Genomic DNA, 15,037 nt, shown 5'->3' with positions numbered 1-15,037 from the left:
ATATTTTTAGAACATTGTCCATATGATCCCAAAAGAAGTATTAAAATTTTATCGCTAAAAATACAATCTAAACAGATGAGGCAATTTTTTAATTGATTACATAACAATGTTTACTATATTCATTTGTTACATTTGATGATTTAAAATAGAATGTCATTGCATAATCAGATATTAACCTTATATTTGGTGATAATTACAGGCACATGGGACTTGTCAACTTATCTCACCGTCTTAGGGTGGCGGGCACTGTGGTAGTGCCCCCACATCTTTGCAATTTAAAGCTCTGAGTGATATATTGCAACTGTAATGGACAGGCGTGTAGCTTGGTACTTGGTACCAAGGTTGTTAGGTGTGTAGCTTACTATAAAAAAAAATTATAACTATTTTATTTAAAAAAAACTGACCTCAAGTTTGCTTTAACGAATTTCATTGTGATTAACGGAAAGTGCGCAAAACCGGTTTCATCCCTTAGTTTGCCACTCTTAGCAGTGGATTATTTTCTTTAAATTTCCATAGGATCAATATTGAGGGTACCCTCTTTCCAAAAAAAATCGTCATTGGTTCACAAGTAATTGCATAACATACACCCAAAATAAATATAGTGGATATGAGAACCTTCTCCTTTTTTAAAGTCGGTTAACAATTAAGTACCTATACTTACTGTTGTAATAGTTAGTGATGAACGAGAAAATTATAAATGTCAAATGATATTATATTATAATGAAATCTAGGTACTTAAATCCTGTACTTTCGTAGACTCGAGTACCTCCGATGTTTGGACTTTAGTAAATAGTTCTCTATGCAGGGAGATACAGCTAGCAATATTTTGGTGAAACACAGCAAGTTCCAAGGTCACAGGTTTCTCAATTCGTTTTCATGTTAGAATTCAATTAGGTATACAGCTATATAAATACTTTTAGTAATGGAATGATGTTATTTGTACCATTTTCTGCGTCAGAATCCGAGCAGTCGTCAGAAGAATAAGCATCGTGATTCTCCTCTGAGTCGCTATCTTCAAGTTTTCTGCGTTTATTTGGAGGAAATTCCTTATTTTTCTTATTCATTTTATTAAGTACTTCACACAGAAGATACGTTTGTCACCAATAAACTGTCGTAGTGGAATGTAATTCGGAATGTTGTAGTTTGTTATTACTTTGAGCACTTTGTAGAGTCGAGTATATTCATTTTATTACAATGTTTGTAAACATTTTTGTTCATTTACTATATGACAGCAACAAGACAATATTGCAATCCGAAATGTCAACGTCATTGTCAAGTAAAACGCCAGTGCGGCAGGCTGCCATTGGCAGTATCAGTTTTCCAGATACGCTATTAAATACAAAGCGCGGCAATGTTCAAACTTCAAAATTTATTTTTTTATATGGTTTAATAAACGTCATTACCATAAGTCAGTCCATGTTGAAAATTTGAATTTGTAAATCCCGGGAATTTTCTTCGATGATTACAATATTTTTGTATTCTAATATTATATAAGTACATATTTTATTATGTTTATGTCACACAATATAATATTCCTATAGCAGTTTCAGCTGATAAGTCCGATATTTAATTACCGCACTTATCTCTCGCCAAGAACGCCTTTCGTGGCTTGCGTTTATTGGTCTTAGGCTAATTTGCCACCCCCATAAATGAGTATCTATCTTGATGACATACACACTGGACCCAACGACATAACAAGACACACATCACCTGGAGGTCGGACGCTGTGTGTTGAGACGCTACCATCCCCCGCACTTCATTGGCACGACCGGTCGGATAATACAGCTGCAGAGCAGACGAGAGCGCCAAACAGACCAGCGCCAAGAACTACACTATTGCATCGCCTGCCTTAGTCTCGATTGTAAAGACAAGAAGATATTTCTCTGAGGAGCTTCGCGCAAGTTCGTGCCGCATCCGGAGACGAGAAGGCTGACTCGTATTTCAGAGAATGGCTTCACAACGCAAGGGGCGCTCTCTGAAGCAAATCTTCTCCTTTTATCATTCATAGATTCTTCTTGCTTGCCTGCTTATCCTATTCTGATACTCCTATATACCTTTGCCGACAAAAAAAGTTGACTTTACACACCTGAAAGTGCACCACCTAAATGATATGACGTGTGACCGGCGCTGCCGCTGCTACTGGGAGAGCTGACGTACGGCGAATAACTGGGCGTAGCGTAGTACCCACTGTACTGAGCCACGTTATGTTCCGCATAACCTGCCGCATAACTGCTGTAATCCTGGGAAAAAATAGGAATATTTAGGACTGCAATATGGAAATCACGTTTTGTCTGATCATATAGGACCAAGGGAACATCTTAAAGGCTTTTTAACACTAAATTCAACCGAGTATGACAACATTTTCTCGAAGGTATGCACCATAGACCAAAGGTGCAGAAACTTTATTGTGTCGTAGACCACTGATAATCACCCTCACTCATAAGAATGCTGGTGATATTACAGGTACATGGAGCTTTCCAACTTATGTCTCAGGGGCACCGACAGTGGGCCCCTCACCCTGAGCTGTTCTGTAACTGTTATGGACAGGCGTGTCGCTTACCATCATGCGCACGATTTGTTCGTCCATCATTTGGTATCATAACATCAGACACACGGCTTGTTCGTTCAGTCACTTACTTATTATAAAAAAAATAATTAATAGCACCTGTCGTCCAAGACAGCAAAGGCCAAAGTAGCACTTTCCGAAATGCTTCTAATGCAGAATTCTGACATTAGACACCTCTTAGAACCTCAGAGGTAAAAAAGGGTATTTTAAACTATGATTCAAATAACATTCGACCATGATCTGCATCTGTTTGCAAAGCAATTCTAAATATTTTTTTCTTCCTATAAAAAAATTTCTTCGAACTAATAGCGGCCATAAAGCGTGAGACACACTGACAGTGGTTGCGGGTTGGAATTACACCCGCCATGCACCCGACCCGATACACGACCGACCAGCACCCGTCTTTGTGCGTTTCACGCTTAAGAAGTAAGGTCACACACCTGTTGGGTAGCAGGAAAGGACTGGCTTAATCCGCCGTTGTACGAGCTGTAGTACGGCGATGGTTGCGCGCCGAAGCCGGTGCTGGAGACACCGCCAACACCGCTGACGCCATACGCGCTTAGGTACGTCGGCGTCGCTTTGCACGAGGACCTGAGGCCGATCAAAATATAACGCATCATTGGTGTAATAAGGCAACATATGCAAAATGATACCTCTCAGGAGAGAGTTTTAGGCATTCTACGACCGAAATTAGTCGGTAACTTTCTTTCTTTGGAGTCGAAACCCTTGGCCCGTGGGGTCCCAGTGCCCTTTATCTGTACAAAATTTCATTGAAAAAATGAATAGACTGTCTGGGAAACTCAAGGGCCGGCAGCTACCTTGCCCAACGCATTAGCATAGCAATATACAAAGGGGGAACGCTGCCAGCATCTTGAGCACCTTGCCGGGGGGACCCAATTTTATTCATATAATTTAAAATCCTAGTTTTACTTTCTAGTATTTAAGTGTTTATTGCCTTTTTTACCTTACCTGTATACTTTCTGTAGATTAAACTAATAGATTAAAATTTCACATATACATGATTTGCAACCGGAATAGGTAGACTATATTTACATAAACAGAGACAAAAAGTGGAGACTATGTTACGACAACACCTTTTTTTGTCTCGGATTTTTTCGTGATTCGGGACATCACTTAAGTACATTAAACCGGTAAAGACGGCTGAGTCTTTTTATCCTTTCAAACGAAAATACGAGGAAAGGCTTATTTTGCAACAAAAGTCGTCATGTTACTGATCGGATGTGGAATGGTAGTCCATAGTTATCTGGTAACAGTCATTTGTGCCCTTTGTCGTCCTGATTACTTTTGTTTGTTTTTGCTAAATGTGTGTATTATTATCACTCGTAACCAGTAAATAAACAGTTAGATTTACGTTAGATTAACGATGTTTGTTTTGTTATAGACCTTTCGTTTAAAATTATGTTCCGACAATGTCCAACAGAGAATACAGGCGGAGACTGAAAAACAGCACTATGTCGAGGCTTCGTCCTTTTCATTACTATTAATTAGCTCATTATTTATTATTACATAATATCGTGTGATTGTCTATATATATAGATATGTGTGTGTTTGATTAATAATTAAGTTCTATTTCATTTTTAATTTAAAAATGAACGTTCCGTATGGAGACTATATTTATCTAAATTTTGCGAGTATCTAATTGTTGCAAATCACCAATTTTTCGGAATATTTAAGAAAATTTCGTCAAAAAATAATTGTCTAAAAACATACTGTTGATGACGAACATTCTTACAGTATCCTAAAACTATCGCATCGACACTTCGTGTAGTTCTAGGTATACGTTTAACTTTCTGACTCGACTTTGTTATGGTAAAATTATTTACTCGCTGCAGAATCGGTTATAAATTACGGGGACAATGATAGTGCGCTCTCTCTAAATATAGTCTACCTTTTCCGATCACTGATATTTTGTTTCGTGTAGCTCGTATTATGTTCACAACTTTCGTGGGACAAACGCATTTTTCACGTATGATCTCATGTGGCTTTTTTTACTGAAGGTACGATGTATAGTTCTTAGGTTTTCGCGTTTGGAGCTAAATGTTGGTTTAGTTCCAGAAAAATTGTTTTTAAATGATTACAATAACTATGCCCAGCAGTGGGCGTCGTACGGCTGAATGACGATAGTTACAATATTGTTTGAAATACATTTTAATGGTACAGAGTAAGTTTAGTCCTTATTCATTGGGAATCCAAGCAGACTTAGCAGGCATTGTCGTCACGTTAATTATCGTACTTTACATAATTATTTACGTATACAATTTATTTATCCAATATTGGTTAAAATTTCTTGAGGTTTTTTTTAAATAATTTTATTAATTACATACCTTTTACTAATAGAGAGTGTTACACTGTCATTATGAACTAAATTTATGTGGCTCCCAAACCACAGTATCGACGCCATTACAAATATGTAAAAGTACCTATTATTTGTGTTGTGCGCTGGCGGGTACGCGGCATAGGGTTGATTGTAGAGCGGCGAGCTGACGTACGAAGAGGTACTGCCGCCGCCATACTGCTGCATGCTGTAAATAAATGTAAGATTTAAGGCAAGGTACATTTCAGGAGGTGAGGGGCAATGTGACACAGATCCGACGTCAACAAGCGCCCGATGGCGGCTGACGGGGCTGGGCAATTTTCAAATTTTGGATTAAATGTGAATTTAAAAACTTCAGTTGAAAACCAGAATTTAGCAAGTTCTCTGTGGTATTTAAAGAGAAATATCTCCAGAACCGACTTGAAAAAAAGGAGGAGGTTCTGAATTCGACTGTATGTTTTTTTTGCATGTATATGTTACGCGATAACTCCGACATTTGTGAACTGATTTTGATGTGATGTGTTCCCATTTAAATTTGAAGAAAATTTTCCACCTCCAAGAGTGGCAAACTAGGTGATGAATGACTTTCGAGGTCGGTTTTTTAGTACTCTGTACTGTGATTATTTGAGATCTTATTTTGCTCCAGAATAGTGTTGCTCTGCTGGCTAATTGGAATTAGATGAATTTCCAGGGCAAAGTATTTTCGGTTTAGCACTTTACGTCTCGATGATTAATCATCACTAACTATAGTTTCATACCGCGGTACGATTTGATTTCCCGATATTTCAGAACGGTCACAGGCTCCATGGTCATGGTGAGCCAGCGGCAGATGACAATTTTAACAACAGACAGTAGTCTGCAGGCAGTACTGGTTTAGCATCAGATTAAGCTTATATTATTGTAATGTCATCAGATTTCTTTCTACAGTTATAAAAAAAATCTGAAGTCGATCGGACAATATGAATAAGTAAAACAAGTATTCATTTTATGACGGAATTTTTTAGTAGCCGTAGGGCTCCCTGTGAAAGATTTCTGCAGCTAAGTAGCAATGTTCGCATTACAGCATTTCGGTTTTCAAGGGTAAGGGTGCTGATGAAATTACAGGCACATGGAACTTGATAACTATTATGTCTCAGAGGCACTTCAGATCTTTGCGATTTCAAGCTCTATGCGGCACTGCAACTGTCATGGACAGGCGTGTTACCACTGATTGATTGTTCCGTCTCTTGATAACATAAAAAAAAATAAGGAAGTAAAAGTGAACTTGTCAGTAATCGTACACGAAACTACCTGTTAAATAAGAAGAAAGCGATAATTCTGTCAAAACCCTGACGTTGTATTATGTCCAATCAATTAATCGGAACAAGATTAGTCTTAATATTTAGGCCTCGAGTCTTTTGCGGCTTCCCGACTAACACTAGTTCATTCAACCCGGTTAATTTGTGAAATTCAGTTTGCTTATGTAGTTATTATGGACTGTTTATTGTTAAGTATGTGTTGTCACAGTCCGGCCGCTCCCAATTCGAGGCTTAGTTAATGGGGTAATTAATAAGCAGAATTTCTTAATTAGCCACGGCTACCAGACGATGATAAAATGTCTTCTATTTACGGTGCGTGACATAATGGTGGAATTTCAAATTGTTATTATAATCATCAATTTGTTTACTATTTAATGTTTACATTGATGTTAAGGTTAATCTGATGTTCTTTGTTTGCGTAATTGTAATAAAATTAATTGTAATAAATAAAGATTGTAATTCTTTTTTTAACCGACTTCAGAACAAGAAGGAACTTTTCAATTCGACTGTATTTTCACCTGATTGCTGGAGGGTTATGTTTTTCAAGTGTATGTATCTAGTATTTATGTGGTGTGTGGTATGTATGTATGCATGTGCATTTCTTTTTCACGCTGTACCTATAGCCTAAACGGCTTGATGGATTTTCACATATCTACTGTGAACTTGCAATCGGTACCTACTATCTCAATTATGACAACTTTACAGGTGAAGAAAAAAACTGTTTATTTATTTATTTATTTATTTATTTATTTATAAGCAAACTTAACAGCTATTACATCTTCTATACAATTGTAGATTAAAAAATTATAAAGCCAATTATAAAGTTTGACCTTTTAACATTTATATTGACGTTACTTAAGCTATTTCTGAGATACTTTTGCGTTTGCGTCACTTATATAGCATCTGGCTGATTAAATAAAAATACGCAGTTTTTAAATATTTTTATTGCACATGTATGTATGTACAGTCAAGAGCACGTCAAGCTTGTCGTGCTCTTGACTCTGTACACTAAGTATTTTTATTTATGAAACCAGATGCTATATAAATGATTTTTTCTTCACCTGTAAAATTGTCAGAATTCAGATAGTACCGTTACCAGTTCACAGTCGATATGAGATGTCGATAGATTCGTCTTGATTGTGGGAGTGTTTAAGCTATAAAAATAATCCAAATAGTGAGGGGGGAATATTTTTCTTTTTTATCGTTCCAGCTGAATATTTTTGCAGTCGGGTTTTAGTTTTTTTTTTAATATAGTTTTTAGACTTGTTTAGTGTGTAATCGACTTCGATGATCCTTTTTTTTATTGGAAAGGGCATATCTCAGTAGAAGTGAGTCCCATCGAGACCATTGACGTTGCAACACGTCCGAAACATCGATATAAATAAAATATGTTTTTGTACGATTAAGTCACGAATTTAACATCAAATAAAGCGCAGGCCACACCGCGAACGAAGCCAGCTAACGTAACTTAGCTGGTATAGTTTTTTTTATGATACTAAGTAATGGGACGAACAGGTCGTGCGCCTGGTGGTAAGCGACACGCCTGTCCATAACAGTTGCAATGCCACTCAGAGCTTTAAATCGCAAAGATCTAAAGTGCACTGCCTCTACGCCCATCACCCTGAGACATAAGTTGAAAAGTCCCATGTGCCTGTAATTTGACCAGCACCCTTACCCTTCAAAACCGAAACGTTGTAATGCTTACATTACTGCTTGATGGCAGAAATAGGTAAAGGGGCAGTACTTCCATGACGAACTTTCACAAGGAGATCTACTGCTACTAAATAGTTGGTTGCATGCAACTACGTGAGCTAAGCTAAGTTAGTTAGCTTCGTTCGCGGCGTGGTCTGCGCTTAATAATATTGTAGACCTTGTTTCATTGATAATGTCGATTATGTTAGTTATTAAGGATGGTAGAGTAAAGCATATAAAGTAATACTTATTACCTATTGTAATACTGATAGGGCAACGTGGATTGGTCGTAGGGCAGCGCCTCGCCATACAACGCCACGTCCGCCTCGCACAGCCCAGGGCTGCGCACCTCGCTTTTGACTCCACCTGGACAATAGAAAGACACGTGGTTCAATCATCATCTAGATATATCATCATATAACCAGAAATAGATACGAAATGTCATTTAATTTGTTAGAAAACTATTCTGCCAAATCATTAATGTGACAACTGCGCTCCGATTGGCCAGCCCGAAAGACGGGTGTCGTCAATTGTTTCACTTCAATATGACCAGTTTAACTTGAGCTTTTTTTAAAATTGCAAAATTACATATTTAATATTTAATTACCGATGAAATGTTTGTTTTGTAATTAGATGTTTTGCTGTTTTTCCCACACCACCGAATGGAACAGCCCCCATTGTTAGAGATATTATCTTTATTACAAAAAATACAGAATATATTTGGAATATACGGAGACGTACACACAGGTCAGTTGTTGACGCTGCACTGTTTCAGTTTTCTAATTTGTGACTTCAACGCAAACGAGAGTTGATTTGATTTAAAAGTCATATAAGGCCCTATCTGATGAGTTTCCAGGGATGGATGACCCTTATTTCGTCTTTATTTCTGGTTATATACTCGATGGGTTCAATACACTAGCATAATTGGTTAACATTTTTATAGTTAGTCTCACTATGCTGTTCAATAAGATAGGGTTAAAAAAATTTTTTAAAGTCCCTGGCCTATCGCTCTGGTTTTGGCTATATTGACTACGAAGATGGTGTAAAAAGAAATAACGTACAGTCGCTAATTTCTAGACGTCATTTCCTAGATAGCATATTTTTATACAAGCTCGTTCACGAAGACATTGATTCCGCTGAACTCTTGGAGAAAATCCCGTTTAATGTATCTTCTCACGTTCAAAAACGACATTTTAAGCCGGGTACTTACTACCGAGCTGTAACCGCTGCATGTTATTTAACTAAAAATCATAGTGTGCGGAACGCGTGCGGTTCGCAGTGAGCTGTCTGATTGAAGACTATTTCCAGCGTACACACTACAGTTACAGCCTGCTAGTGAGTACCCGGATTTATATTTCAAATTGTCGAACAGATTATGCAAAAAATACCATTATCAGGCGATCGTGTAGTTATTGTGATAAGTGTCTTTATAAAGTTGATATGTTTTACAAATTCGAAACAAAGTGGGAAAACTGACATTCTAATGCATATTTTTATTATTATCAGTAAAACATTTTGGTAGTATATAAGTAAATATTTCGTATCCTTCACATATTTGCACAATTTATGTTGTATATTTTAGTATAGGGTACTATAGGTATATTTATATGCACAGTTTTTAGATAATTGTTTGTATGACTATGACAAATGACTGTTTGTTACCTGAATAAATAAAATAAATAAAAATTTAAAAAAATAATATTTTCATGAACATTATTATAAATAGCACCGCACACAAAAATGTCAATACTTTTCTTGACGTAGTGTTTACATTGGTTTAAGAGTCGATACCTACTACCTTAGCTCGAATTCGAATTTGTTGTTTTGTGTTCCCGTACTATTACAAACAAAATGAATTGCTTGGGTCGAGCGGCAGGGGCTTTATTTCAGAATTTATTTTTTTACTATCGACATTTGAAAAATGTACATCGTACATTTTACGTGTTCTAATTAGTTCAGTTGATACAAAAAAATCATTGATATATGTAAAGTACCTATTGACTGTTTGTGTTTTTTTTTCTATCGTGAAAATTTTTAGAAATCGTGTTTTCACATCGTATACTAATCAGTGTAAGTCCCCAATTTTACTACATATAAAGTGATTGATCCAACACTTTCACTGTTATACAGAATCAACCAAAGCCACTTGAGTTGTATCGATTTTTAATCTAAAACGTTCAATTTATGTAATCATTGAATCTTGTCAGTACTGTTGTCAGTACGTTGTTGATAAGTCTCAATGGAAAAGCAGCAGGGGGCAACTACACAGAAAGCACTCGGGAATCGCGCAGTAAAAGCCCGTAGTTGGGTTTTGAGATCCGTAGTGATTAATAATAAAGATATTAAAGAAATTTTCATTCATTTTCGCTTTTATTAAGGCGAGATTAAATGAAGATATCATTAATATCAAATACGAGTAGATAGTGAACATGGATAACATGACGTTACATAAGTGCCATATCATAATACTTGTCGATACAATAAGTCTTGTAGATAGCAAGGATGTAAGTACGTAATAGAATTATTGTTTATTCGCCTAAGGCCTGTATGAATACGACGTTGTTGTCATATCTTACCCGCACTATCTTCATTCATCAACCAGGCAACCGCAGACGACGAGGAGGTCGAACACAATCCACCGGCTGACGTCAACGGCAGCGCCAGACCGCCCAGTGACGAATTCGGCGTGCATCCGTTGGCCAAACTACAGCTCTCTACTTCCGAACTACCAGGCAAGCATAAGCTGTCGACAGCTGACAAATTCAGCGACGGATTGGTAGTCGTCGTAGTGCTTTGGAACAGGGTTGATGCGCCTGAGACTAGTAGAGCAGGTAGAGATGCATCCTGTAGTAGTGATGGGGGAGAGTTTGATGTTGATTCTGATTCACACGGGCTTGTGTTGACTTCCCCTGATAATCTGGAAATAATACAAAAAGTTTCATATAAAAAAACATTACCGAAAATCAACATATGTCAATTAAGTAGTAGTGGAAAATAATCTCTTTCTCCCACCTGTCGCAGTTAGTATTAGTGAAATATTCCAGGGTAACTTATTTTTTATTAAGGACTTTACATCTTGATCTGCAAAACTAGTTTATTTTTTTAATGATACCTTAAGATGGGATAAACAAGTCGTGCGCTTATTGTAAAGCGACTCGCCTGTCTATAGTAGTTTCAATTTCAACAGAATTTTAAATCGCAAAGAGCTGAGGGACACTGCCAGTGCGCCTGTCACCCTATAACTTGACAAGTCCAATGTGCCTGTAATTGCACCAACACATCCTTCAAAACCGGAGCGCAGTTACGCTCATATTACTACTTGACGGCAGAAATAGGTAAGATCGCAGTACTTCCCTGAATAAACTCCTTCACAAGAACTACTTGGCCGGCTACTTCTACTAAAACTACTAAAAAAATGTTTGCAAATATTGTTGTTGTTCCTTTTGTTCTTTTGCAATTCTCATAGATACCTTAAAATAGTATATGTTGACTTGGTTAAATAATTTGGCGAACCATAGTCAGGTTCTAGTTGAAAATCCGTGCTGTGCACTCTAGGTCTGCATAACGAATACTGAGGGTCCTCACCACACGACTGTGTTTTAAGCGTAATTATATTTTACTAGTGTAACCAATGTCGTTGTATTTTGTTTTTAGTTCAGGTTTTAAAATTTTGATTTTTTTGTATTGTTTTTTGTGTGGCAATTAAATGGTTTATAAATTCACAGAGAGCGAAGTTAGCGAAACTTTTTTAGCATCGACTCAAATTGAACAACGTACGGAAATTACCCGACCATTCCTCAACTGATTCTGAAAAAAATATAATTCTTCAAGTCATAAAGAAACTCAAAGTTTGAATTCCGATCTGTAGTAACCTGAAATAATTGTGACCAGAAGGCATCATGTTAAATTTACGAGAAAAATATTTCATTGCACATCATCCGCCGCGATGAACGTGCCCGCTATACTCGAGCCAAACGGCAAGTCGCGAATGGCAAACGCCCGGGCGAAATGACTTTCATCCCTTGGAGTATGGGCCGGCCACTGAAGTGGGAAGCCACGTGTGCCGACACACTTGCCCCATCCTATCTCCAGCACACCAGCAAGAGGGCTGGCTCCTCTGCAGAGCTGGCGGAAAGAATATAAAGTAATAAGTACCAGACCCTCGGCTCCGACTACCTATTTACAGCCTTTGGAGCAGAAACCCTTGCCCCTTGGGGTCCCGGTGCCCTTCGTGTGTACAAAATTTTATCCAAAAAATTAAAAGACAATCTGGGAAACTTAAGGGGCGGGAGCTACCTTGCCCTACTCATTAACATATACATACAAAGGGGTAACGCTGCTAGAATCTTGAGCACTTTGCCGCGGGGACCCAATTTTATTCATATAATTTAATTCTAGTTTTACTTTCTAGTATTTAAGCTTTTATTGTACCTTATCTGTATATTATGAAAATAAAATAGTTTGTATAATTAACAAATGTATTTACAACTGAGAAAATATAACAATAAGAAAGACGATTGTGCTTCAGTGGCTTAAGTAGAGAATCGTCATTTAGTCTAAATCAAAAAAATATTAATTAAATATGTAAAACAACTTGAAGTTACAAAGTAGTATCCACCAACAGCATCACATAATGCTATCTTTTACACAGTCAAATAGGATAACTTTCCGTTTAAGTTACCCGCATTCCTGCAAACGGCTTGTGTTTGAACTAAACACTCATTAAACTCTAACACAAAACTCCCTCGGCTTAACACAACAAACGGAGTAAAAAATCCATTAAAAGATCTTCTGTTTACAGAGACGTGTCTTTTTATAAGCAACGCACTTAGGCTAAATGTCTTAATTGTCGGAAGGAAGAGAAACTTTTTTACAGGATTGTAAAATGTTCCCCTGCCTATTTTGGTGTCAGATTTTCGATGACGTTGTTATTGAGTAATAACCTTTTTTTCCTATATCCTGATAACAACTCAATTCAATGGATGGTTGTCAAGTTTAATGTAATATGCTGGTCCGCAGGTTCGCGATTACTTTATTTAAAGCTTGTTAGCCAATAATTTTACTCGAGCGGCCTGTGGATTACGTATACGAAACGAGCTGACAAACGCCCTACGCGTTCAATATAATAACGCTTTCAGGATACTGTTGGTACGACCAAGATGGTATTGAAAACACAATAGACACTTTTACTATATCTTATATTATTTTTCCTAGATCATGACTTCACTACAAATTGTACTCGGGTCAAATATGGCGGACCTCGCGAGGGCGCTCGTACATCCTGTCTTTTTAGAGTCAGTTGAATTACTTAATATGAGTCAGTTGAATTACTTAATATGAGATAATGAAATGACATTTATACCAATGTTACATTAATTTAATTACATATTTTTATTTTATTTAATTATCATAAGAAATATAATTTCACATAGCACTATAGAAAAAACTATAATAACAGTTGTTAAATGTTGAAATCAAGTAGAATTCTTTTTACAAATTAAATAGTTAATATTGTTTAATATTTTTATGATACTTTTGGTAGAATATGCTTTAAATATTTATTAATAATAATACAAATTAACTATTTGCTTTCAGTATAGTGCATCAGGCGTGTTCGCAGCGGCGCACGTAGACGGCTTTCAAGCGATAATACGGAAAAAAATAGTATCGCTTATGTTATGACTCGTGTCAGAAGTAGCCACAACAGCATCCTGAAAGTGGTTGCAGGCAGGTTTGATTGTCCAATTCTAAAGTACGGGGTTGGCCAAATCAATTCCGTTTTTTGTATTATATTAAGCGTATAGTATTTAAATTAATTTGTACTTTGTGACGACGACTGCCACAGCTTATTATTAATTTCCCATTGCTCATTTCAGAGTTCTCTCTGATAACTCCAAAAAAAAAGAAAATAAACCAGTTACAGTCTTTATCACCACCCTAAAAACCGACCGACAAATCATGCGATAAATCAAGCGACAAATCAAATTGAATGTTTATTTTAAATTATGGTTATTAAAACGAATCATCAAACACATGGCATAGTTTATCTAACAAACTGTTTACACGTGTTCAATTAATTTAGCTCGTTATCAGCTGCGCCTGCTACGGTCCTGTCAACGTGACAGATTTGACGTCATTCTCTTATTGAAATTGTTGAGTGAAACATTTTTTTATTGCACTTAAAAATCATTATCTGCTCAGACAAATACTTTGCAGTCCTGAATGCCTAGTACCATTTCTCCTTTGCTTCGTTATTTTTAGGACTAGAGGTCCTCTTTTCTTGTGAAAGAGACTATTTGTGCCGCCAAGCAGTAATATGAGTATTACTGCGTTCCGGTTTTGCAGAGTAAGGGTGCTGGTGAAATTACAGGCACATGGGACTTGTCAACTCATGCCTCAGTGTGACAGGCGTAGTTGCAGTGTTCGTCATATCTTTGCGGTTTAAAGCCATTGTGTGAAAATAGACATTTTACATTTAAAGTTTAATTTTGTTTAATTTATAATATCAAGTAACGGGACTATCAAGGCGTCCGCCTGATGATAAGGCTACACGCCTGTCCATAACAGTTAGAGTAAATAATTTTCACCAAAGATTAAATGAAAATGTTCTGTTTTTACATAATTTATCTATCTCGAAGACTGGCACTATAAAAAAAATTAAATAAACAGAGGTTCCAAACGCAAACTTTTTTTAATAATAATAACGTAACTATATATATCGACTCATTCGTAAATGTCATTTATCATAAATTCTCACGATGTTTTCCTTTAATATAATTTGTTACTCAAATAAAAAGGTTTACCATCACTGCTTCTTTGTTTACAGTTTATCTAATTATAAAAAAATCTAATTCGAAACTTTTAAAATATAAAAATATTTTAATATTTACATTATAGGCACTTTATTAGTCTCCCCGTGAGTTAATGACAGTTAGAAAAATACCAATTTATAAAGTAATAACTAACCGCACCTACTCATTAATGTGGTTTGTTAATAAAATTAAGTTAATACAAAATGAAAACTATACAGTTTTTTTTAATGAGGTCATCATCTATGCAAATGGTCAATATGACGACTTTTTATCAAAACACCTGTTTTATTAGCCAGACGAATATTATTGTTTTATTGCAGAATAATGTCTATGA

General features: G+C 36.5%; 1 protein-coding gene across 1 annotated transcript in view; it reads right to left on the bottom strand.

Moving 5' to 3' along the window:
• The window catches only part of LOC113239787 (eyes absent homolog 2), a 43,144-nt gene that overhangs the window by 9,094 nt on the left and 19,013 nt on the right, over window positions 1-15,037 (bottom strand). The window contains exons 3-7 of the mRNA XM_026476918.1: window positions 10,468-10,808; window positions 8,146-8,257; window positions 5,008-5,109; window positions 3,007-3,157; window positions 2,087-2,240 (exon numbers count right to left, since the gene is read on the bottom strand). Of these exons, the coding sequence (XP_026332703.1) occupies window positions 2,087-2,240; window positions 3,007-3,157; window positions 5,008-5,109; window positions 8,146-8,257; window positions 10,468-10,808 (860 nt within the window). The remainder of the gene's footprint in view (window positions 1-2,086; window positions 2,241-3,006; window positions 3,158-5,007; window positions 5,110-8,145; window positions 8,258-10,467; window positions 10,809-15,037) is intronic.

This window comes from Hyposmocoma kahamanoa, unplaced genomic scaffold, assembly GCF_003589595.1.
Source record: "Hyposmocoma kahamanoa isolate Upper Pololo Valley unplaced genomic scaffold, ASM358959v1 116, whole genome shotgun sequence".
Taxonomy (NCBI): Eukaryota; Metazoa; Arthropoda; class Insecta; order Lepidoptera; family Cosmopterigidae; genus Hyposmocoma; species Hyposmocoma kahamanoa.
This window is presented reverse-complemented; position numbering and strand designations above follow the sequence as displayed.